Consider the following 25,275-nt stretch of genomic DNA (forward strand, 5'->3'; position numbering starts at 1 on the left):
CAACTCACCAGAACCTAAAACACTCCCAGCACAGTCACTGTTGCCAACAGCATTTGTAGGCAAGACCGTACAACGGTTGAAGCATACTAAAACCGACAGTGGTGGCTGAAGTGTAGGCTACTAAAGCCGACAGTGGCTGAAGCGTGCTAAAGCTGGCAGTGGCTGAATTCAGTTACCTGTAGTGGTGTAACGGATCGTAGTTGATCCGTTACAACACTACAGTTGAGCACGCATGTGAACCGCGGATTAATTGCAAAGTTTAACCATGAAGCTACGTTTTAACGGAACGCGAAGCGAAATTTACGAGCGACGCGAATGCATGAAAGGTCAATGGCAGGAGGCGAATGGGCGGAGTTAATCCCGGCGAAACTGCGAGCGACTCAAAATGAGTGCTGGCAACGGTTCGCCTGAGTTAAACATGTTAAACTGCAGCGAAAATTTCGCCTGGCGAAAGCCAATCACCTTCAAGTAGGGCTAAAAGCCATGCCCCCCTCTCTTCAGCAACTTGCTAGCAGGGTTGGTAATCAAAAATGTTTGCTGTGATGTGGCGCGAGATTCGCTTGTTCATTTTTCAGGCAAGCGATCAAACCCGCACGAGGAAAGCGATTTGCGTTCGGTTAAAACGCAGCTTATTAATAGTGTGAAATCGCTTTACTTTTTAAAGTAATAATTCCCTAAATCTCGATGCAGAATTGAAAAGATGAAAAGTGAAAAGATACAAGTGCCATTGTAAAAACCAGGAACCTTACTTAGTAGAGGCGTTGCAAAGACTAAGGCTGCGTCCACAATTGCTCACTATTCACAGTGATACAATAAATTAATACTTTTCTGGATATAGTTTTATGTTTGCAAGTTTAGTCGAACATGTGTATGAACATCTCTGTGTCTAACTGTGCCAGCTAGCTAGCTAAGTGACTAGCTAGTTGCAACTGACACTACCCTGCCAGCTACATAATACCGCTACCTATCTAGCTATCACTAGCCAACTTAATAAAAGAACTAGCATCCAGGTTCATCTGTTCAAATTAGTTGAAACTAACGTTAGCTACCTAGCTGGCAGGTAAGTCCAACGTTCAAGTGTAAAATGTATACATATCTGCACTATATGGTGAATACGGAGCAGTTTTGGACACAGCCAAAGAACAGCAGAACAAGCTCTTATACTGCACTTAAATTTAACAATTGAGTATTGAAGATTTTATTTAAACATTGGACATCTTGAATGTTGTTTTCATTTGAGACCATGGGCAAAAGTGCCTTGCTTTAAGTGGTCTTTAAGTAATAAATGGAAAACAAAGTTATATTTGTCTTTATCTTCCTTGATTAACAATAAAACAAATAATTCACAGAATAATTGACACCAACCGCGTAAACTGAGTAAATGATTATGCTCGCGAAACAGCGCAGATTGTCTGTAGTTTGTGTGCTTGCGAAAGCTACAACGTGAGATTGTTTAATTAACAAGGATGGCATTTATGAAATTAAATTACATTAAATACTCATGACACACACTGACACACATACACCCCTGTGTGTGACATCTGGCTGCAGAGAAATGCAGTCCACCAAAGGCCAGTACTGTTTGTGGAGTGCTGTACTTTGGAGGGGTGTTCGCCACAGCTCAGTGTGAGCAGTTTTACATACTCCCATGTTCACCCCCAGAAATCTGTCCTCACAAAAGTAGCAAGATTTCACATCGCACACTGTCACTAGGGGTGTGCAAAATATCCTTTTTCCCGATTAATCGTTTTTAAAATTCGCCCGATTCCATATCGATCTGTAAAATTTATGGATCAATCTTTTAGGATAATATGCATTTTCTCCGGTTTTCTAGGTTCATTTCTGTAATGGTTAAACACAGCCACAGAATTAAATAGGCGGGCTCTGACATATCCTAACTGTAGGATTAAAGGCAATTACTAGCCCCCCCCCCCCCCCCCCCCCCCCCCCCCCTAACCTTTAATGACCTGCGAACGAATAGAGGAAACCCTGCTACATTAATTTTATTTATTTATTTATTTTTACTGTGATGCGACCTCTCAGTGTTTAACATGGCTATGGTCACATGGACGACACAGGAGGGAGACAGAGCGACCAGCAGCCATTCATTTTCAATGAGAATTGGCGATTTACAGCGACAAGAGACAAGTTACCGTTGCAAAGCCAACTAGGTGGGGCTAAAATAGACTAGACTCCAGGTCCGTTTTATGCGATGCGACACGGCAACTACCAATGGGAGTGAAGGCAGCGTGACACGCGTTGCTGAAACAATGATCCAACATTTTGGTTCCAGTCAAACATGGAGCAGAAGCTTATCCTGGCAGTGTCGGGTTTCCTTACGCTACAATTTGTCTCTTGATACGTACAGAGATATAAATTAAAAAATGATGCGTGGAGAAGGGTGTCCGAAATCATGGAGATGTGTGGTGTACATATTCATATATATGTGCACTGCAGTCACAGCTTTTTAGCTTTAACTTTAATACAGTGCACAGCCACTACCTAGCTAGCTAGCTAAACTGAACAGCAACACTTGCTCACGAATGCAATGTAATTTAGCGCAATTCAAGACAAACGCAGTTGTTCATGTTCGTTTGCTAGGTAGCTAGCTAGCTAGTGACCCTGCATTTTTAATTTGTGTTCCCTTTTGAGCTTTTTAAACATCTCTCCAAATATGGAAAGCTGCTATATAGTATTTCATACTGAATTGATATTGAATCAGAATCGGAGTCAAATCGTTAGCTTATGAATCGGAATCAAATCTAATCGGGGCATCTGTACCAATACCTAGCCCTAACGGTCACCATAGCTGAAACACTTCCACTGCCTCAAAGAAAGCTGTACAACTCGCCAGAAATGAATGGCACACTGCAACTCCATTGTTGGCAACACACGTGTTTGGAACGCCACAATTCACAACAATCAGCTGACCCAAGCAGAGTCGAGCAGAGTAGCCCACTACGGAGATCGTCTGTGTTCATGGTAAATTGATAATTGTCACGTGAAATACATTACTTAAATAATAATAAATATCCCCATCACTTCTCCTCTTAGCCTAAATAAGCCTAACAACGTTCATGTCAGCCATGCCTGGTTTTGCTGCAGTAATGTGAAAGCCGGTACCGTCAGTCAAACATCAAAATTACGTTTAACCTTACGGTAGTTGAGTGGTGTAGGCTAAGCTGTTGACAAACTTGATTGTAGGTTTATTCATGAAACAGTGTGGCAGTTCTAGCGAGTAAACAAACAACAGTCCTATCATTTCTCCCTCGTCACTTCTAAAAATTCTCTGGCAACATCGCTTACAGCAGCGTATAACGCTGTCCATTGCTAAATTAGGTTACCCACAAAGCTATCTAATGCCATGTTTATCAGTAGAAGACCACTAACTTTAATGAGCCGTTAAACTATAGCGTTTAACTTATTCTGCCTAAATGAAGCAATGGTAAATATATCTGCGACTCGCATGTCTGTTGAGTCGGTGCATTGGAAATTATTACCTTTCGTGCGTACGGTCACACTGGTGTGATTAGCCGTTTAGCGCGTATGCTAAAACTGGTGCGATTAGAACACTAGATTGGAGAAATTCTAGATAATTTTAGCTTTGAGGAAACATTTACATTTATTCATTTGGCAGACGCTTTTATCCAAAGCGACTTACATAGGTTACAGTTCTTTACAATGTTATCCATTTATACAGCTGGATATTTACTGAGGTAACTGTGGGTTAAGTACCTTGCCCAAGGGTACAGCAGCAGCGTCCCAGCGGGGAGCGAACCAGCAACCTTTCGGTAACTAGTGCTCCTTAACCACTATGCTACACTGCCGCCCATAAACAGCGATTTATCTCTAAAAATATAACAAATGCTAACTGAAAACTATGAGAAGCTTAATAACGCTAATTGTAGTATTAGGTCATTTACATAGGTAGGAACCCTTGTATTGTTCACTGTTGACCGGGGGAATAAGAGGAGAGTTCCAGAGTGACGGGGGGGTGGGGTCGGGGTATGTCGAGCCGTCTGTTGTGTGTCTCGCTCTACCTAAGCCTTAGGTAGAGCGAGACCTAAAACAATAGAACATTAATGAAAACATAACGAACCATGTGTAACACGTGCGCTACCTAACATAAAAAATAAGTTATGTGCGAAAGGGCTAAACCAAGGACACGTAAATAAAAGTGAGCTGAACAAGTAGCTATCTAACATAGCTTGGTAGCCAAACAAAGTTATCTAGCTTCTCTTTCAAACGTGTAGTGTGAAATCCCAAAGTCGCAAGTCCTCGTTGCAGACAGTCATGTAGTATTAGATGCATTCAACAGCAGCTTTTACTCTAGGTCACTGTATCAGTTTACTGCTTAGTTTAAGATGGCATAATATTTTTTTAAAACTTTTTTTGTATTTTTATACATTTGACTCTTATCAAAACGTTAATATATTTTGTTGTACTTTTGTTCAAAGTACTATTTATGACAATAAAACAAGTTTATTTTAAAACTGCATTAAGTCATGTTATCTTGGTGAGGACTCAAATAACCACACATAATAAATGTTTGGGAAAATCTTTGTTTATGTTATGTGTTTCTAGGGGGGGGGAAAGAATATCGGCCGATATATCATTATCGGATTACTGCACAGAACCAGCCATCCTGCGCAGAACTGTGAATACTGAAAAGATCAAGGCATGCTGCACAGATTTGAATCCTGCACAGAAGCAGCAGCACAATGAACAAACAGGGTTAGAATACTGCATAATACGGTTTTAAGTCCCTGTGCCCAACTCCTTACAACAGGTTATTACCACAGCTGTCACATGCATGCAGACAGCGACATGCAGACACTGAAACCTGACAAAACCCTCCATGAGAAACAGACTGAACACAGCAGCAGCTGCTCTCAACTCAGATCAGTGTTTGATGGTGTACACACCCTCAGAGACAGTGCAGGGGGAAGCAACACATTCCAACAAATGGACCTGTTTTGTGAAGGAAAATTTTATCTTTCTCTCAGGTAGTGTTGACTAAGCGGTGGTCCACACACCTGACTGTGGCTGTGACCCCTGAGCTCTGGTGCTGGCACAGCACCCAAAGCCAATGTCGAGCAGGGCCTGACTGGCTTTCATTGACAAAGAAAGGGTAGAAAGGCCTTCCAATATGATTCCAGACCTAAATTTAGCAGAGTGGAGCTGATGACTCACCCTCTATCCTCATCCCTCTTCCTCTCCCCTCTCCCGCCCTCACTCAGGCAACAGCAATCCATCCATTATAGTTGATCGGGCAGCAGGGATCTGACTGGCTCCTGAGCTCCTTAGAGATCCAGCTGACTGGCTCATGGGCAGTGCCAACGGCTGATTAGCTGCCTCTTGCAGAGTGCAGGCAGACCTCCGAGGGGCAATCCGAGGGGATGGAGCCAGGACAGGAAATCACGCCAAACTCATATCCTGTTCATGTGACACCAATCCCACATCAGCACTCAGATCTAGTGCTCACAGACACAGAATGAGGGACGAGGTGCTGTGTACGTACGTGTACCTCATCATGCAGGTAACCACACCTTCCTGCTGCGTTTTACCAGCTTCTTCAGCACAAATTTTGTTGTCTGTCACTTTTCCAAACAAATCCATACATGACCATCACTAACCTACATCTTCCTTCTTCAGCAAACTGATGCTGCATCCACATACCTATATGCAAATGTAACATATTGTACTCTACTTAGAAAAATGTTGTCCAATCCAAAAATATATTGCAAATACATGTAAAATATATTAATGCAAAGCAGAAATATATTGCAATATACCAAAACAGCAATATTTACATATTTTCAATATATTGACTGAGCTAAAAAAAAAAAAAAAACATTCTCAATATATTTCTTGTATGGCTACATTATGCAGGGAGATATATTCAGATTGCTTTTATACATATGATCCATTTTTGTCTGGATCCAAGTACCCTGCTCCCTGGCACCAGAGCAGTTCCCCACTCACGATTTGAACCTGCAACCTTTTAAGCACCAAAGCACAGATATTAGTTGATACTAAGCAACACCAAAAGGCAAAGCCAGACAGTTCTGAAAACCATTTATTCTGTGGTGTTACCTTTGGCCTCCTGATGAGGTGTTCAGCTGGTTGCGCTTCCATATGTCACCATAAGAGGGCAGCAGAGAGGGTTCTGTTGCTCATCCTCTTGCCCACTCCAGCAGCCCTGCATTAAAGCCTAACCTCTGCAGGTACCAATGTCACCCTAAGTCACAAAGCATCAAGCTTTAATGGTAATCCTGACTGACTCTGGGACCAAACCCAGTGTACCCCCACAATGTGGCCCATGCTGCTGCTCCTAGTGAACTGCAGCCACACAACAGCAGTGTCCTTCAACCAAGCCACACACTTGGCCCTGACAGGGAGTGTGTGTGCACTCAGTGTGAATGTGCAAGTATATACATTTGTATGTGTGCCGTTCTGTGTGTACTGCACAGTAGTGGATGCAGAGTTGCTGACACCCCTCAGGTCAGAGACAGCTTCGGCCAAGAATGACTGTAGCGAAGGGTGAGAGCAGTCACCCCACCCGGCCTCGAACCCGGGTCTACGGGGTACCAAACTGCAGCGTTGACCGCGACGCCAAAGAACCAGGCTCATTGTTATGGCAGTCAGAGCACATACTCAACTGTAGTGACAGCACTCTAGCACACTGCCCTCCCCTTTGGGAAGTGTGCCCATGCTCTTCACGCACCGAGGCGTACCTCACGCATTCCTCTGCCGTATTTCTCCCATCCCAGGGTTCCCCACTCACCAGTGCTTCACCCATCTCTGAGGTCCCTCACACCGTGCTTCACCCATCTCTGGGGTCCTTCACACCGTGCTTCACCCAACTCTGGGGTCCCTCACACCGGGGTCAACCTAACCTGGGGGTCCCTCATACGGCTCACACACTGGGCACACCTCCAATGGCCTTGTGGCAGCCCATCCCACTTCTAACACATAACACTGGTCTTAAGCAGAGCTCGTATGTCCCCAGCCCTCAGATGCCTGCATGTTACTTTGGGGTGGTGCAGAAACCAATGACAGCTCACTACACATCTGCTGCATCTTCTCTCTTAGTTCCCAACAAAAACCGCACTACACGTATCGCGGACTCAGCTGTACCCACATACACAAAGACACATGCACACGCAGGCACACACTCCCACTCACTCATTCATGCAGGCACACACTTGCCCTCGCTCACTCAGGCAAACACTCACACTCACTCACTCATACATAAACTCACACTCACTCAGGCACACACTTACACTTGCACTCGCTCATGCAGGCATACGCTCGCCCTTGATCACTCATGCACACACTATCCCTCACTCACCCATGCACACACTCGCCCTCGCTCACCCAGGCACGGACTCTCACTCGCTCACCCAGGCACACACTCGCACTCTCACTCACACAGACACACAGTCGCACTCACTTACTCATGCATAAACTCACGGTCACACTTACTCACTCAGGCACACACTCACTCAGGCACACACTCGCACACACACTCGCACTCACTCACTCAAGCACACACAAACACTCGCTCACTCAGGCACACACTCACACTCGCACTCACTCAGGCACAAACTCACACTCGCTCACTCAGGCACACACTTGCCCTCACTCACTCAGGCACACACTCGCATTCACACTCACTCACTCAGGCACACACTCACTCAGGCACACACTCACTCAGGCACACACATACACTTCCTCATGCATAAACTCACTCTCACCCTCGCTCACTCAGACACACACTCACACTCGTAATCACTCAGGCACACACACTCACCCACGCAGGCACACACTCGCACTCACTCGCTCAGGCACACACTTGCCCTCACTCACTCAGGCACACACTCGCACTCACCCACTCAGGCACACACTCACACAGGCAGGCACACACTCGCGCTCGCTCACTCATACATGAACTCACTTACTCAGGCGCACACTTGCACTCGCTCACTCAGACACACGCTCACTCAAGTACACACACACACTCGCCCAGGCAGGCAAACACTCGCACTCGCTCACTCAGGCACACACTCACCCTCACTTACTCAGGCACATACTCACTCAAGCACACACACACACTCGCTCACTCAGGCACACACTCACACAGACACACACTCACACTCATTCACCCTCACTCACTCAGGCACATACTCACTCAGGCACACACACACACACACTCACTTACTCATGCATAAACTCGCAGTCACACTTACTCAGGCACACACTTGCACTCGCTCACTCAGTCACACACTTACACACACCCACACTCGCACTCACTCATGCATAAACTCACACTCACACTTACTCACTCAGGCACACACTCACACTTGCTCACTCAGGCACACACTTGCACTTGCTCACTCAGGCACACACTCGCATTCACTCACCCAGGCACATGCTCGCTCACCCAGGCGGCACTCTCCCTCGCTCACTCAGGCACAGACTCCCACTCACTCACTTAGGTGCACACTCGCACACACTCACACTTGCTCACTCAGGCACACACTCACGATCAGTGACAAAGGCATACACTCACGCTGGCATTTACACAGGCATTTACTTACTTGCAGTCACTCATGAACTCACTCACAAGACTTCACAGTTCCAAGTCTTTCCAGTAGACATCATTTCTACTTCACAATCCATGTAATCATTTCTGTTGAAACCTTGACATCCAGATCAAGAATCGAAAATAACTCCAGTTATCCATTACAGGTAGAAATGCAACCAGTCAGTAACCAAACAAAGACAAAATCCTCCTTTCACAACACTGATCTTCACAGGGGCCTGGAGGTCTGTGGATTTGGAGCATGGGAGTGTGTGTGCAATATGTTACCAAATCAAAAAGTCTTCAGGGCAAGCCTCAAATCCAGGGGAGTGACCAAGCTATGCAGAGCTGCCCAACCATGGGTGAATATGGCACATCTGCAAAGCACCACAAAGCACAACAAGCAGGGCAGCATACTCCTTCCCTCCGGCCATCTCCTTCCTCTACTCACCTCTACTCTCCCATAGTCTCCTCTACTCACCTCTACTCTCCCATAACCTCCCCTACTCTCCCACAGCCTCCTGTACTGACCTCTACTTTCCCATAGGCTCCTCTACTCTCTTCTACTCTCTCACAGTCTTCTCTACCCTGGTGGTGTGAACAGTAGCACTTCAAAGGTCAGCAACAAGCCACATGCAGATCCTAGACACAGTAACAAGCCACACTCACATCCCAGACACAGTAACAAGTCACACTCACATCCCACACACTATAATAAGCCACACTCACATCCCAGACAGTAATAAGCCACACTCACATCCCAGACACCGTAATAAGCCACACTCACATCCCAGACACATGAGGCTCTTTAATAATGGAAACAAAAGGGTTGAGTCACTTCTAAACATAGAGAGGCATTGTGTGAGCTTGGCCCTGGCGCCCTCATGAGAATGATGCGCTCCGCCACCACGGCTGCATTCACAGAAAAGCAGGAGGGCCATTAATCATCCCCCTCTGACTAGAGCGTTACTTTGCGTCACTGTGCTCGGAATGCACGTCTCATGACACGCCCACCACCAACAGGCCAAAACTAACCACCGTGAGTGATAGGTGTCACCAGGCCATGTGACTGTCAGCTAGAAAAGCTCACTGGAGTTTGAGTGTCACCAGCTGGGGCATATCCCAGAATGCTGTTTGGAAACAGTGGAGAGAACAAGAAGAGGAAAGAGCAGGTTTAAATCTGAAAGCAGATGAGACTTCCTCCAACAAGATATTAGACACACTTGAGAATAATGTGCCAATACTACTACAGTGTGCCCTAAGAGAGACAATGAGGTGAAAAGGTGAGGAAAGTTTGTGTAGGTTACCTCTCCCACAGACCTCCCCAGCAGAGGTCAAGAGGGCAGAAAGGGGGCACTCCACTCAGGGTGTCCTGAGTGACAGTGGCAGCATGCCTGGACACAGCCACCTCACAATGGCATGGTGGCTTTCATTTCAGTTGGAGGTCCTGCCAACAGAAGGTATGCTACAAAATAATGCCCTGTGGACCTGAGAGAGTTTTCTGAAGGGCTAGCCAAGGGGCTCAGCACTGGCTATGACTATGTCCAAGTCTCCTTAGTGATATCCTTACATCCTCTTTCCATGAAAGTGCTCCTCACAGCCTGGAAATCAGCCCACACACCACGGCAAGAGAAAAGTCCCTAACATACACATGCATGCAAATACGCAGACAAACACACACACATACAAATGCAAATGTGCGCACACACACATACACATACACATACACACACACACACACACACACACATACATACACACACAGGCGCACACACACACTTAAGGGCAGAGTGACCTCAACAAACTGTTGCCGTGATCACACTGTGGCCTGCTGTAAGTCTAGTTTGGCTGGGAGGCTGTAGGAATGGAATCCTCCCCAGCCACATCTGAGGCCAGCTGGGCTTGCCAGCAGACGAGACTGGGACTCAACCTTGGCCTCCGCCAGGTGCTTTCACAGCTGCAGAAAATCCCTGCATCAAACCAAACTCAAAGCAAGGCCTTACATTACAATCATCATTTAACACATTTAAAAATTCATTTGGAATCATCACAAATTCCTGTGATAAGGAATGGATTACTCGGCTTTATGTGGTTTCAAAGCGACACTCTGTCCTTCACAGATGGAAAATGGAAAGCCCGAGTGAGACAGACAGACAGAGACAGACAGATTTTGCTGGGGGTAGGCCTCACCTTGTCTCCACTTGAGTAAAAGAAATACCGCAAACGCACAATGTTGCAGTGGTCCAGCTTCCTCATGATCTGAAGCTCACGGTTCTGGGAGAGAGAGGGAGAGAACAACACAAGCCATCAGGAGAGCAGCTGAACAGGTTTCATTTCTTATTTAACAGTGCAGTCACTTCCCCATGTTTTTCCACTTAAAGTCCTACAGTGTGTAAGCTAAGAGTACGGCTGTCGCGATAACTGCAAAATCGCAATACCGCGCTATTGACAACCCAACCGCAGGGGATAGCAAGCAACCGCACAACCACACATGCGCATGAGAAACTATTTCGGTTGAGCCAAAAAAAAAAGATTAAATTTGCACTTAAAAGATTTAGCCAAAATAATTTTTTATTTAGTTTCATTTGACAATTTATATCTAGCTTAGGCTATAGGCTAGGCTTAATCCTTTTTTTTTTCATAAAGGAGAAAAGGCGTGTAGCCTACCTTGCATTCTTATTGCGCCTCATTGCCCTTCTGTGTTCTGCGTTTAACAATAAACAAGTACCATAAAACTTCCAATAATAGCTGAGTCTCCAATAAACGCAGGTTTGCGGATTTGCGCAACCCTTTCAGTGAAATAATATAAAAATTATATTTATTTTTAGTGACTATAAAACGAAAGAGCAGTGGGTTAAAATGCTTACCGCAGTCCTATTTTTTTGTGTCTAAAAAACGAAATAACACAATTTTTTTACATTAGGCTAAATGAGGTTGTTTTAGTGAATTCAGTTTGCCTCATGCATATTCATCTATTCAAGAATTAGATTAAACATAAACGAACAAAACAAGCTGTCTTTCGGATCATGATAGCCTAAATTCACAGTGATACTGCTATTCTTACAGACTGTGCTCTCCCATCACAGGTTGCAATGACAATGTTTAACTTACTTTTTTAGTGATTACTGCTTGAGTTGCTACCAAAGATCACTGTATAATGTTTGTTAAGTAGGCTACTTGGGGGAAAAAAAAAACATAGTGAATTTTCCTGGTCATTACAGCTACCAATAACTTGCAGAAACCTGAGGGCTTTAGGAGAAATAAACGCAGGTCTCTTATTATCGCCGAGTCTCCAATAAACGCCAGTAAAGTTAAGTAATTAAAACAAATAAATGCCTTGGCATTTTCACTACACTTTATTCAACACCAAGGTTCTTTGGCTTTATTTCTTGCTTCTGCTCATCCAGGCACGTGAGAGTGAAGTACAGTAAATGGGGGTGAAGGATCACATTGAAGGATTCTGCAGTTAAATCTTGCAATGTGCAGTAAAGTGAGAGAAGTGACAGCCCAAAGGCTTCTGGGAGCTCAGGAGCTTCCCATCCTTAGGTGTCTGTCTCACGGCTTTCACTGTGTGGAGAAAAAATGAGGTCAAAGACCATTTAGACATGGTGCTATTCAGTACAGAGTGTGTCTGGCATTCTGTTGCTGCCCCCGTTACCAAAGGAAAGAACAAACAGGAACAACGGAGATATTAAATACAGCTGGTGGGTTTCACTGCTCTCAGGAACGCGCTCGTTACAGAAGCATGCTGGAGAGAATAGCCTCACAAATGAAGCAAGCACTACTGAAAACTGCTCAGATCAAATACAAACATACATGCACATGCACGTGGACAAACACACAAGATTATGTGTGCACACACTGGTACACACAAACATGTGCAAACGCAGTCTCTCTCTGGGAGTTGGAGCATGTTCAGCATTTTAGGAGAGCTGTGGTGGTGCTGAAAACAGCCATCCTGTCCTGCATGGCCTTGCTGCAAGGAAAATCATTCAGACCACATAACCACAACTAGGGCTGCACGATATGACGATATATATTGTGTGACGATAGAAAAACGTCTATTGTTTCATACTATGCTCTATCGTTTATTTTGTTGTGTCGCAAATCACACACTTTACGGCAATATTTTTCGTCATTTGGACGATGCTTTGCGTTCTTCCACACTGCACGGATGCAGGCAGGAAAGTGAACGTGACACAGAACTATAGTTGAAAAATGTTTTCTATTTACCTTTTTATATTTTATACATTAATATTTTATATTCTGTTACATGCTTAACCCTTTTGCACGTAACTTATTTTTATGCTATGTAGCGCGCGTTACCCTACATGGTTCGTTATGTTTCATTAGCGTTATTAAACTTCTCATAGTTTTCAGTTAGCATTTAATATATTTTTTAACGTTAAATCATTTTCTCAAAGCTAGAATTTTTCCAATCTAATCCATCTAATTTAATCGCACCTCCATGCAAAAGGGTTAACTGAAAATTTGCACAAAGGTTCTAAATAAAAGGAGAAAAATAATCAAATATGAGTAAGTACCTTTTATCTGTCGAGTATATAATTCAAAATGTAATAAGAAACAGGCCTTTCCATGTGGTCATTTCATATAAACTATTTACTCATTGAATTTACAGAAAATGTGCTATATCCTGATATGTATCGTTAATGGGATATGAAATCACCTATATTGAGATATGAAATTTTGGTCATATCGCGCAACCCTAACCACAACCAGTCTGGCGCTCAGCATTACACGCTCACAGATGCTGAGGGTCATAGTCACATGGTCATAACATCCCCAGAACACCAATCACAAGCAAACACAGGTCTACAAGCCAAAAGCAACGGCTTATGTGCTGCAAACGGCTAACTCAGCACGTGTGTGTGTGTGTGTGTGTGTGTGTGTGTGTGTGTGGTTGTGTGTGTGTGGGGGGGGGGGGGGTGGGTGTACAGGGGAAGATACATTAATACTGTAAATTCATTTTGAAGTGTGTGTGATTGGATATGGACATTCTGAAATCCATGCCCACAAAACCAGAGGTAGTACTGGGGGATGGTCAAATCTGGCATGCTCAGTACCAGAGAGCTTCAATAAGGCTAGACTCACAGCAGCTTCACCACAGCCAGCCTCACTGTAGCTTCAATATGACCAGCCTCACTGCAGCCTCATTATGGACAGCCTCAGTTCGACCAGACTGTGGCAGCTTTGTGGACTGCTTCAGCACAGACAGTTGTAGAGTAGAGGGCTCAAAGACCTGTCTACCCACTGACCCAGTGCCAGGTATAGCTGTATTGCAGTCTGAGATGCAGAGGGAAAAGGCTCTTGCAAGTGAACACCAACGCCCCATGGGTTCCATCCTCTTCACACCACTCACAGAAGTCATCTTCTGACCTTTGGTCAGCCAGACCTGCCAACTGCAGAGTTTCTCATGAACGGAAACAGCTGACCACTCTCAGCAGGCCAGGGGTTTCAGGGTTTCTGAGCCTTCATAACCATTCCTGCTCAAAACGGAACATGCAGTAATGAGACGCGCAATGTGGGAGAGAGCGCATGCAAGCGTGCATGCAAGAGACGGAGCAGTGTGGCAGACTGACAGTTGGGTTATAGCTCCTTTTGATCTATTCTTAGCGTGCAAAACGTATGAAGTCAAATGTTATACATCTCAAAGAGGCTCATCTTAACACCTTTATGCTTCTGATACAAGGAAAAAAAACCTGCACTAGCATGAACCACTCTGAGCAAAAAGCTAACATCATATCAACTCATTAATATTCTCCCCTCACTAAGAAAGAATCATTTTCATGTTAAAAGCCTTCTGGCTGAGGCTTGAATCAGCAAGTTCTAAAACGCCAATAACACCAGCTCATATTAGTTATCAGAACAAAAAGGCCAATTTAAAGTGTTCCCAGCATTCCAGGAAAATTAAATTTCAATGGCCAGAGCGAGATCCAATTTCAATAACTGTAATTGGGGAATCTTACGCAGAACTGAATGTCTCATCTTATAATGGTTCCACTGAAAATGTGTAACGCCCCCATGACCCACGCCCCCCACACATGCTCGAGGGAATGATCTGATGATGCAATACCTGTGATTACAGGGAAGCTGTGACGGGTCGCAGTGTTGGACTCGTGATTGACCCAGTCATGAGAAGCAGTGCTAGATGGAACACTGCACTCATAACCATGGCGACATACAATGTTTAACAGCCTATAAGCTCTGGTAAAGACCCATCTGTATGGGAAGCATGCACTAATGAGGGGGCCCAGCGCCCCCCACATTTGGGTCAGGGAGTATTATTGCTGGCGGGTGGTTAAGGGGCTTAGTTGTGCAGCACGGCTGGGTGCTACCACATACCCCCCATAAATATGCTAATGTTACTGTGGCCCCTGTGCTGTCACATGGGGACAGGAATGACGAGGCATGGGCTATGGTTACATGAAAGAACACGCCTTAAAAAGGACTCATACAAAGGGGCAGAGCTTTGATTCAAGGAGCCTGAACTACCTGGAGGGCGTTTCTGGTCATGATCCCCATGGCAAAAAGTGATTCAAAAGAAGCCTCACCTACCTCCCTCCCACTGCTCACATTGAATGCAGAAAGGTGGTGGAAATCTACGTCACCCACAGCAAGGACAGTGTGGGAATTCAAGAGTCAGGGTCTCGCACACACACACGCACGCACGCATAAACGCATTCAGCCACATAGGCGTGAGGCACAGTAGTGGCACCAGAAAGAAGCTCCACGACACCAAAAATGGCTGGAGCTACCATCAGGGGTTGGTAATTCACTGATTTGAACCAATCATGCCAATTTGTTGTGGACAGCGAAGTCTTTTGATTGGTTCATGAGGTGGTTAGACACAGAATATAATAGTTTTGCCCATCCAGACGTTTCTGACACCTCTGTGCTGTCTTTCAGAAGCCCAGGACCTAAGGAACGATCCACAGTCCACTTCTGACATCTCCCCGCACAGTAGAAGCAATCAGTGATCAGATCACATCCACGACAGTGTGGATATGAGTTTGTGTGGCTTGGCAGACGGATGGGCAGCCCAGGGTCTACATTAGCCAAGCACCAAGGTGGTCCCTTGATGTGCAGAATGGCTCCTTTCTGTCTGTGAGAAGAGCACGCCACCATGTGGCACACCAAGGCATTATGGGAAATACACTATGTACACCCCCCCTCTGTCCGGCATTTCACACCTCGCTGCGCATCCACTCAGCAGAATGGGTCTCCTCATCCAATCCTGTTAGCCCCAGGGCCTCGTTCACATCACTGAGCTCACCAAATGAACATTTCACCACAGAATGCAAGTAAGAACGAGGAAGGACAAAAACCTTAGCTACACTAACAGTGGAGAGTTAACTCAAGCTCATCCAATGAGATGCAAGCTTCACAGCCACAGGAGGGTGAGTCTGCAGGGCTGTGAAAATGGGCGGAGATTCCGAGCGTTGCCAGATGACTCTGTGATTTCAAGCATTCTAGCCACTGTCATCAATGCCACCTCTTCACCCGCACCCCAGGGCTGTCAAGCACCCAGCTCACCTTGAACCTCTTGTCCTGCAGCACCTTCTTGATGGCCACCAGTTCCCCAGAGTCACACAGCTTGGCCTGGTAGACCACGCCAAAGGAGCCGTTCCCGATCACCTTGGTGTCCGTGTAGCTGACCTCCTGCGGCCGGTCGGGGCCCTGGCCCGGCGTGGCCACTACCGTGGTCACCTTGCTGCCATCTTTGTCTCCTGAATCACAGGGAGAGGGGCAGGAGGAGAGGAGTCATCAGCCTCAGTCAGGGAGAACAACCAGCTGTGTGCAAACTAGGCATGAGGTAACATACCCTCACTTCCAATTTTGCAAAATCACAGACTGACATGTTTTGTGGCCCTGAGAATATACCTGGAAATCTAACTACCGTGTGACGTAGATTAAAACTGGCTGGACTAACTAACATTTTTTTTTCCAGAACTATCATGTCAGTGGAATTTCTTCTTGCTTTACTCATTCTGACCATCAGTTTTTGTGCCAGTCTTGACAATATTCACAGATAACATGGATAAATGGAATTTACCTACATTGTTTTAACATCATTGACAAACATAAATGTTGAAGCAAAGCCAAGTTAAGTTACCGAAGATGGAAAAGTTTATATTCTTTTGGGAAGCAAGCAATTCTTGTAGTAGGCCAACAAAAAAGTCTATTGTGTAACATTATAATTAGGGATGTAACGGTACAGTGGGCCCACGGTTCGGTATGTATCGCGGTTTTTGGGTCACGGTAACAGTACGGTCTCCGTATCTTTATATTTAAGAAAAAAATAAAAACACATCACCCTTTAAACAATGAACCCTTTATTTAGCCGACAGACAAATAAAACCTTCCATTCAGAAAAATGGCAGCATGACTGACTAGTAGGGCTGCTTGATTATGGCAAAAATAATAATCACAATTATTTTGGTCAATATTGAGATGACGATTATTTAACACAATTACTCATTGACTTTGGAAACATCATGCATTTATAGAACTTTTAATCCTTTCGCATAGTAACTTATGTTTATGCTATGTAGCGCGACTGTTACGTTACATGGTTTGTTATGTTTTCATTAGCGTTATTAAGCTTCTCATTGTTTTCAGTTAGCATTTGCTATATTTTTTTAACGCTAAATTGCTGTTCCCGCAAAGATAAAATTAGCTCGAATTTTTCCAATCTAGTGTTCTAATCGCACTAGAGATGAAACGGTGTGAAAATTTAAAAATCTCTGGAGTGCTATCACTGCCTTCCGCCATGTTTTCACTGACGCAAAACAAACCCACATGGCATGCTGCGCCTGCGTACCTGCGTCTGGGAGACTCGCTAACTTTGGTTGATGCTAGGCAGTATTTAATGTGAGTTTTTCAAAGCGCGGTAATCAACCACGGTTTTAATGGCAATTAAAATTTGATATGGTAATACTAACCGCCGGCAACCATTTCATCCCTAAATTGCACCAGTTTTAGCATACGCGCTAAACGGCAAATCACACCGGTGTGACCGTACATGAGAATGTTTGTTTTTAGTTTCCCCTCTCTTCTCCAGCTCATATTTGCATACAGAGCACTGATAGGCTCCAGGGAAATTCTGACAGGCTCCAGAGATGTTCTGTGGATCTGAATGTACAATGTGCATGTAGTCTGCAACGCAATAAGCAAGTTTTGAAAATTATAGGAAAATGACAGGCATATCGTATTACCGCAGTTCACGAGTGCGTATTGAACTGCAGGGGGCATACCGAACGGTTCGACAAAATACCGTGTACCGTTGCATCCCTAATTATAATAGTCTAGGAAATAAAGATGTCTCAAAAGCCAGCCCACTAGCTAGTAAAGTTACTCTAAGTACCGTGCTAGATATTAGGTATTAACTAAACACAAGCTAGACACTACTTTTATAGGTGGTTTCATGTAATCAGTATCACTTGATAATTTCCGTCTCTCTTCTTACTTTGTCTAGATCCTAGCCAAGTAGGGTGCAGCTAATGGATAGGTTTTGTAAAGGTGATATGGCACTTAAACCCATGGAACATCATACTGGCACAGATAGGGGTTATATCAAAAAGAAGAGAAAACTTGATGTTGATGTGGGGTTCATTTCGTAAAACTTATATCATTACTGTCCCAAAAGCCACCATCAGCAGGAGAAAAAAACAAAGATGATTATGAGCTGACTTACACTGAAGAGGATTCTGCTCAATGCAGCGTCTTGTCTAGGGTTTGAACCCACGACCTGCTGCAGTCAATTACGACTCAGCACTTGTTAATATCAGTGTAGTTCGGAGTCAAACCTGCAGCCCCCCAGTGCCTTAATGCGAGTCACACTGCTGGGATGAGGGGACAAAGGTGACTTCCTGTGGCTTTTCCTCTGTATCTGCCCACACACACCTTCTCTTGTCCTTTTCTAGCCCGGACCAGGACAGTTTTGGTCCTGGGGGACCACAGCAAATGGCTGGAATTTTTCAATAAGTTCCAACTGATTACTGCAATGGCAGCAAAATAGCTGGCTGCTTCAAAGAGTGAGATCTGGTTCTCGGCCAGGTCACAGCACAGAGCCCCAGACAACAGGCAACCCAGGACAGAGGTGGAGATCGAATGAACAGGGTTTGCTGTCATTTGTGCTGCAATTCCCTCAACAAAAGGCTCCAACAATGCCCGTTACTGGCATCATGCAGCCACACGGTCACCTGCTACCAGCTTCATGTCTTACAGCATGTGTCACTGACCAAAGGCAAAAAAAAGTAACAAGTCAGGATCTCACCTTCTCACAGAGCTATAATCACAGCCTCAGTCTGTCTATATCTGCCCCTCCCACAGAAACAGGCCCCTCCCTCTCTGGCCCTTAAACACCTCCTACTGACTGCTCTTCAGCAGGAGAGACCATGTATCTGGTCTGTATCTATAGGAGAGATGGAACATTCTAGTAGATGAGCATCTTCAATACTAGGGGTGTGCGAAAATATCGTTTTTTCGATTAACTGTTTTTTTTAATTCGTCCGATTCGATATTGATCTGTTAAATTTATGGATCGATCTTTAGGCTAATATGCATTTTTCCGGATTTCTAGGTTCATTTCCGAAATGGTTAAACATAGCAAGAGAATTAAATAGACGGGCTCTGACATAGCCTAACTGTCGGATTGAAGGCAATTACTAGTCCCCCCATTAGATGTCGCTCTCTCGTTTAACTTTTAACGACCTTCTGCAAATACTGAGCGATGCAACACGGCGAAGGCAGCGTGACACACGTTGCTGAAACAAATGATCCAACATTTTGGTTCCAGTCAAACATGGAGGAGAAGCTTATCGTGGCAGTGTCGGGTTTCCCCATACTCTACAATTTGTCTCTTGATACGTACAGAGATATAAATAAAAAAAGATGCATGGAGAAGGGTGGCCGAAATCATGGAGATAACTGGTATACATATTTGTATATGTGCACTGCAGTCACAGCTTTTTAGCTTTAATACAGTGCCTAACCACTACCTAGCTAGCTAGCTAAACTGAACAGCAACACTTGCTCACGAATGCAATGTAATTTAGCGCAATTCAAGACAAACGCAGTTGTTCATGTTCATTAGCTAGGTAGCTAGCTAGCTAGTTATTCATATTAGGCTAGCAAGAAAACGTTCACAATTGCAGCATTGCTGCTGGCAGTCAGCTACGTTTTGTCAGTCATTGTAGCTTACAACTAAGTTTGTTGTACCTTACAAACTAGCTTCCTTTGAGCTAACTAATGCAAACGCATTGCTGCTTCGTATCATTAATAAGTAGGCAATGATACACGTTGGTTTTGTTTTTAAGGAACTATACCCATGTGTTCCTCAAATAAAAACATTTTGGTATACAGCCATGCATCGCTTAACGTCCACAATACGTTCTGTGAAATAGGACGTTATGTGATTTGGACGTTGTGCCAATACCATACTATATACTTAGCAAACCTATACGGAATAGGCACGAGATTGGATGCTGCTGCTTACAAGTCGAAGCATACACCGTTATATGGTAAACTTTTTAATTGTAAGTATGCAAAGTTCACATTAAAACAATGATAGAAAAGTACAGTACAGTACATAGGCTACATAAGACATTAGCATAGCCGTTTATTATGACTATCAAGACATATGTATTATACGGTATACTATGTACTGTACCATTATACACTACTCACAAAAAGTTAGGGATATTTGGCTTTCGGGTGAAATTTCAGGATGAACCTAAAATGCACTATAACCTTTACAGGTGAACTTAATTAGAACTTTTGAATGCACATGTCCAACTGTTCAATGTTTCAGTAATTTTTGCACAACTTGCTGTTCTCTAACAAGGAGCTGAACGGCAAAATTCACAACAGGTGTTCGATCCATGAATCGACCAATAAATTTCCTGGTTCAATTAGAATTGCTATTTAAACAGTCCTCTACATCATGCAGTTCACATTTTGACATCATGAGACCAAGACGACACCTAACAATTGATCAACAGTACCGCGCCATTGCGAGGCTTCAAACAGGATGTTCTCAGAGGGAAGAGGCCACTAAGCTTAGAGTGTCACAGAGTGTCATCAGCAGGTTGCAACAGAGATACAGAGAGACTGGAAGAGTCACAGAAAGGCATAGAAGTGGACGTCCTTTGGCCACATCCCACACTGATGACCGCTTCATTGTGAACAGTGCCCTGCGGAACCGGATGATGAATGCCACTCAACTCCAGGCACATTTAAGGGAGGTGAGAGGCACCCAAGTGTCACGTCAGACCATTGGAAACAGTTTACATCAGCGTGGTCTGCGTGCTAGACAACCTGCAAGGGTACCTGACCACACCACCAGGCACAGGCGTGATCGTCTTGCATGGGCCAGGGAGGATTTACGCTGGACGAGGGACCAGTGGGCCTCAGTGCTGTTCTCTGATGAAAGTCGAATCACGCTGAGCAGAAATGATGGCCGCCAACGATGTTGGCGACGTCAAGGAGAGCGCTATGCATCAGCCACTGTTGTCACCAGACAAGCCTTTGGTGGAGGTGGTGTTAAAATGTGTCTAGTCAATACAGAACTGCCCTACACTTTGTGAATGGTACAGTGACAAGCCCATACTACCTGAATAACATCATTAATCCAGTCATTGTGCCCCTACATGAACAACACAGGCCTAATTTCATCTTCATGGACGACAATGCTCCAGCTCATCGAGGTCGCATCATTAGGGAACGGCTGCTGGAGACTGGGATACCTCAAATGGAGTGGCCTGCTCTTTCTCCAGACCTGAATCCCATAGAAAACCTATGGGATCAGCTGAGTTGCCGTGTAGAGGCTCGTAACTCTGTACCCCAGAACCTCAATGACCTGAGGGCCGCCCTTCAAGAAGAGTGGGATGCCATGCCTCAGCAGACAATAAGTCGACTTGTGAACAGCACGAGACGTCGTTGTCAAGCTGAAATTGATGCTCAAGGGCATATGACAAGTTATTGAGACATTGACATTTTTTGTTGTGGTATACCCACCACTGTTGTGGGCTTTTGTTTTGATAAATTGTTTGAGATGAGGAAATCACCATTGCATGCCTCTACTTAAATGCCCTACTTTCATGATATAATATCACTGTAGCGTGAACTCTGTACATTTTCCATAAATTTCACCCGAAAGACAAATATCCCTAACTTTTTGTGAGGCAGCGCAATCGCTTTATTTCCATGAGACATGAGATACACGTGTTGCGTGCGGGAAGCGTTGCCTGCACTACATCCGGTTATGTCTGCTATGTCCCGTTTTGCAATCGGGATTTTTAAACTTTATTATAACCTTATGGGACTACGGACGTATATGCGAACGGTTGTCCGAATGGACGTTAAGCGGCACATGACTATACAAGTCTTTGGCCTTTCCTTTAGTGGTTTTCACAATTTCCAGTGACTCTGTATTTGTAAATTTGTGTTCCCTTTAGAGGTTTTTAAACATCTTTCCAAATATGGAAAGCTGCTATATAGTATTTCATATCTCATTCCTATTGAATCGGAATCGAACTGAATCGGACTGAATCAGATCGTTAGTTTGTGAATCCGAATCGAATCGAATCGGGGCATCTGTGCCAATACCCAGCCCTATTCAATACTGTCTGTTCCTCAGTATCATTCTTGTGTAACAATATATTCACAACATTAATCATGCCATACCCAAGGTCACCATAAACCAGCAAAAGAAAATGTAAACATTTAACCTGCACCATAAAGTCAGTTGAAAATTAAAAATTTCACTTTTTACCCTTTTAGATACTTTGTAGGTGGAAGCAGATTGCTCACCTAATAGAAAACTCTCGCCATTTTGTAACTGGTGGGAGGGTGCCCCCACTATGCTCCAGCCAATTAGTAATGAACAGGAAGTGATGTCAGAATGAAGGTAGGCCATACTGCTGGTGTAAGGTTAGGGCTTGGTGCAGCTCAAGCGCTTGCAGACAGAGCCATGTCCTGTGTCTGACAGCTGAACTTTGCACACTGTGACCATGTGCTTCCCACAAAATCACCATTCAGCCTCCCACCTCCCCCCCCCCACCTCCGCCTCTGCCTCTGCTGGTCAATACATGCCCCGATGTGGAGAGTGAATTACGGGAAGCACATGGCACAAGGGGCACAATTGTTCCACTAACTGGTAGATGTTACTGGCGGGATTAACTTTACGCTGAATCAAGTACAAAGTCCTTTTTAAGTCTTAAAGGTTAAAGGTTAACAGGCCTCCTGTTATGTCTCACTCCCTTCCACATGCTCCAGCTTGCCAGAGTCAGGGCCTCAGGCATGCAACCCCAAACACAGCAGGACCCATGCAGAAAAACACATAACAACATAAGTCATGTAGTCCAAAGCATCACCTACACAAATGTGATGTCTGACTGTCACCCAAAGCGGGTGGAGGAGTGGCCAGGGTTATGTCACACATAGACGGGGTCACTAGGACAGGTCTGCCCTTTCGGACAGAGTTGTCTCTGCTGGGCACAGACACAGCTGCTGCCTTCCTCTCCAGCCACCAATAAACTTGCAGAGCAAACCTACAGGCAAAGGCAAGCCAACCTCCACTGTAACACCTCACCCTGGAACGCTGTAACACTGTAGCTCCTCACGCTGTAATGTTATAACACTGTAACAACTAGGGCTGTCCGGAATACCATTTTTTGGGGCTCCGTAGCTTCAGTAGTACTCAACAGCAAATATCGGGGGGGGGGCTGAGCATGACTAGGGAAGGACTCAGCCAGACATTTCTCCGTTCTTGGCTGAAATGGACGGCATAGTGCTGCAACACGTGTCTTTCAGTTTAATTAAAGGCATTAATTTTTAAGGATTCTGTTATTCTACAATATTCTTGTTTGTACTGTTATTTGTTAAAAAACATTTTTATGCATGTTTGTAATCCCAAGGGGTTTGGTTTAACGAGGTCCTATCTGTGCACTTTTTGTGACATAATAACAGCTTGTGACAATTTTTCTTATCATGGATAAATTATAGACCTACATAAATGCTCACAACAGGCTCCAAAACCGAGACAACGCCAGACAAAGCGCTGTGAAACAGAAGCGCAGAAACAGCATAGGCTACTAGTTACAACAAATGTAAGATTTGAGATTTGTATTTATAAGATTCATATTTATATAGTACTCGGTACTCGCATACATTAAAACGAAATTTGTTCTCTGCATTTAACCCATCTTATACACTCACTGCCGTCACTGCTTATGGAGCCGTGGTATTTAAAAATGGTTTCACGCCCCACTGGACGCAGATGGAAGCATGGCATTGCTGCAGCTAGCATCCTCCCAGGGTGACAAACTTAGCTAGGGCTCCATATTTTAACAGTGCAATTAAAAAGTATAACAAGAAGGTGCTGACAAAATGCACTTTGCTGTTAGCCTTCACTGATAGCCTACATTTAGCAAAAAAAAAAAAAAAAAAATCCAAATATCCGAATTCCAAAATTGAAACCGAATACCTATCTAACGAACGTATATCCGAATAGTCGAATATTCAGGTCCAACTCTAGTAACAACTCACCCTGACAGAGGTCTGGATTCCAGCTCACTCAGAGCTCAAGGAAGTGTCTGGCTCTTTCCCCAATGTTTCCTTTAGTTATTTAGAGAAAGGCATGAAAGGAAATGATTTTTAGTGTGAGGGAGAAACTTCACCTGTGCCCCAGAACTGTTAATTGATTGATTAATTCATTTTGTCAGTAACTGAGCTCATTTCATGTCAAATACATCTAACCAGTTAATTGTTTCACTGTTAGTTGCCAGTATGTGTCTGCAGCCAGCAATCAGTTAATGAGTCTCACCTGTCTAAACAAGCTTGTTAAATACAGCTGTGAGACTACAGTACCAGGAGACTGAACTGGTTTGGCTGTGTACTCTAGCTGGTTCCTTTTATTTGTTGTGTTTTTTTAAATAAATTATTGGTTTTTTGAAAACTTGCTCTTTCTGTTCTTTTTTTGAACAGAAAGAGCAAAAGGGTGTCAGTCATATTCATCACATTTAGAAACATGCTGATTTAGAGACCTTTTAGAGAGACTCTGCCGGGATGCACCTGACCCGAGGGCACAAAGTGCCGGTTGGGACCGACAATGTCTGGTGTTTCAGATGAGCAAGCACAATGCTTCCAGGCCACTCAGGCTGTGGTCCAACCTCTCAGGAGGGGTGTACTTTACACTCAGTGTGCTGACAGTTAACTCAAAGTATCAGCTTGGCTGCCATGGTGATGCAGAAAACCCTTGATTATGGTGGATGTGGAAGCCATGTCCCATGGAACAGGCACAAGAGGGTACGGAGTGGAAAGGCGAGAGGAGCACAAATGCAGAGCAAAGTTTGAGCATGTTACATAAACACTTGCAGCAGCTATGACCTGCATTCTTTTAACAGGCATATGAGGCATGGCACTGTCAATCCACTGGCAGGCCTATACAGAGACATGCTATCGATTCGCTAGCAGGCCTATGCATCACTATCAATCCGCTAGCACGCCTATACAGAGAAGCACTACTGATCTGCTAGTGGGCCTATGCAACGCTATCAATCCGCTAGCAGGCCTACACACAGCTGCGCTATCGATCCACTAGTGGGCCTATGCAGTGCTATCGATCCGCTAACGGGCCTACACAGAGCAGCGCTATCGATCCACTA

The 25,275-nt window shown here is 44.6% G+C and overlaps 1 protein-coding gene across 2 annotated transcripts in view; it reads right to left on the minus strand.

Annotated features, from left to right (window-relative positions):
- Positions 1 to 25,275, minus strand: part of gsk3ba (glycogen synthase kinase 3 beta, genome duplicate a) — a 76,257-nt gene that overhangs the window by 19,476 nt on the left and 31,506 nt on the right. For both annotated transcript variants that reach the window (XM_036544818.1, XM_036544819.1), the window contains exons 2-3: positions 16,142 to 16,335; positions 10,778 to 10,861 (exon numbers count right to left, since the gene is read on the minus strand). In XM_036544818.1, coding sequence (XP_036400711.1) covers positions 10,778 to 10,861; positions 16,142 to 16,335 — 278 coding nt within the window. The remainder of the gene's footprint in view (positions 1 to 10,777; positions 10,862 to 16,141; positions 16,336 to 25,275) is intronic.

This window comes from Megalops cyprinoides, chromosome 14, assembly GCF_013368585.1.
Source record: "Megalops cyprinoides isolate fMegCyp1 chromosome 14, fMegCyp1.pri, whole genome shotgun sequence".
Classification (NCBI taxonomy): Eukaryota; Metazoa; Chordata; class Actinopteri; order Elopiformes; family Megalopidae; genus Megalops; species Megalops cyprinoides.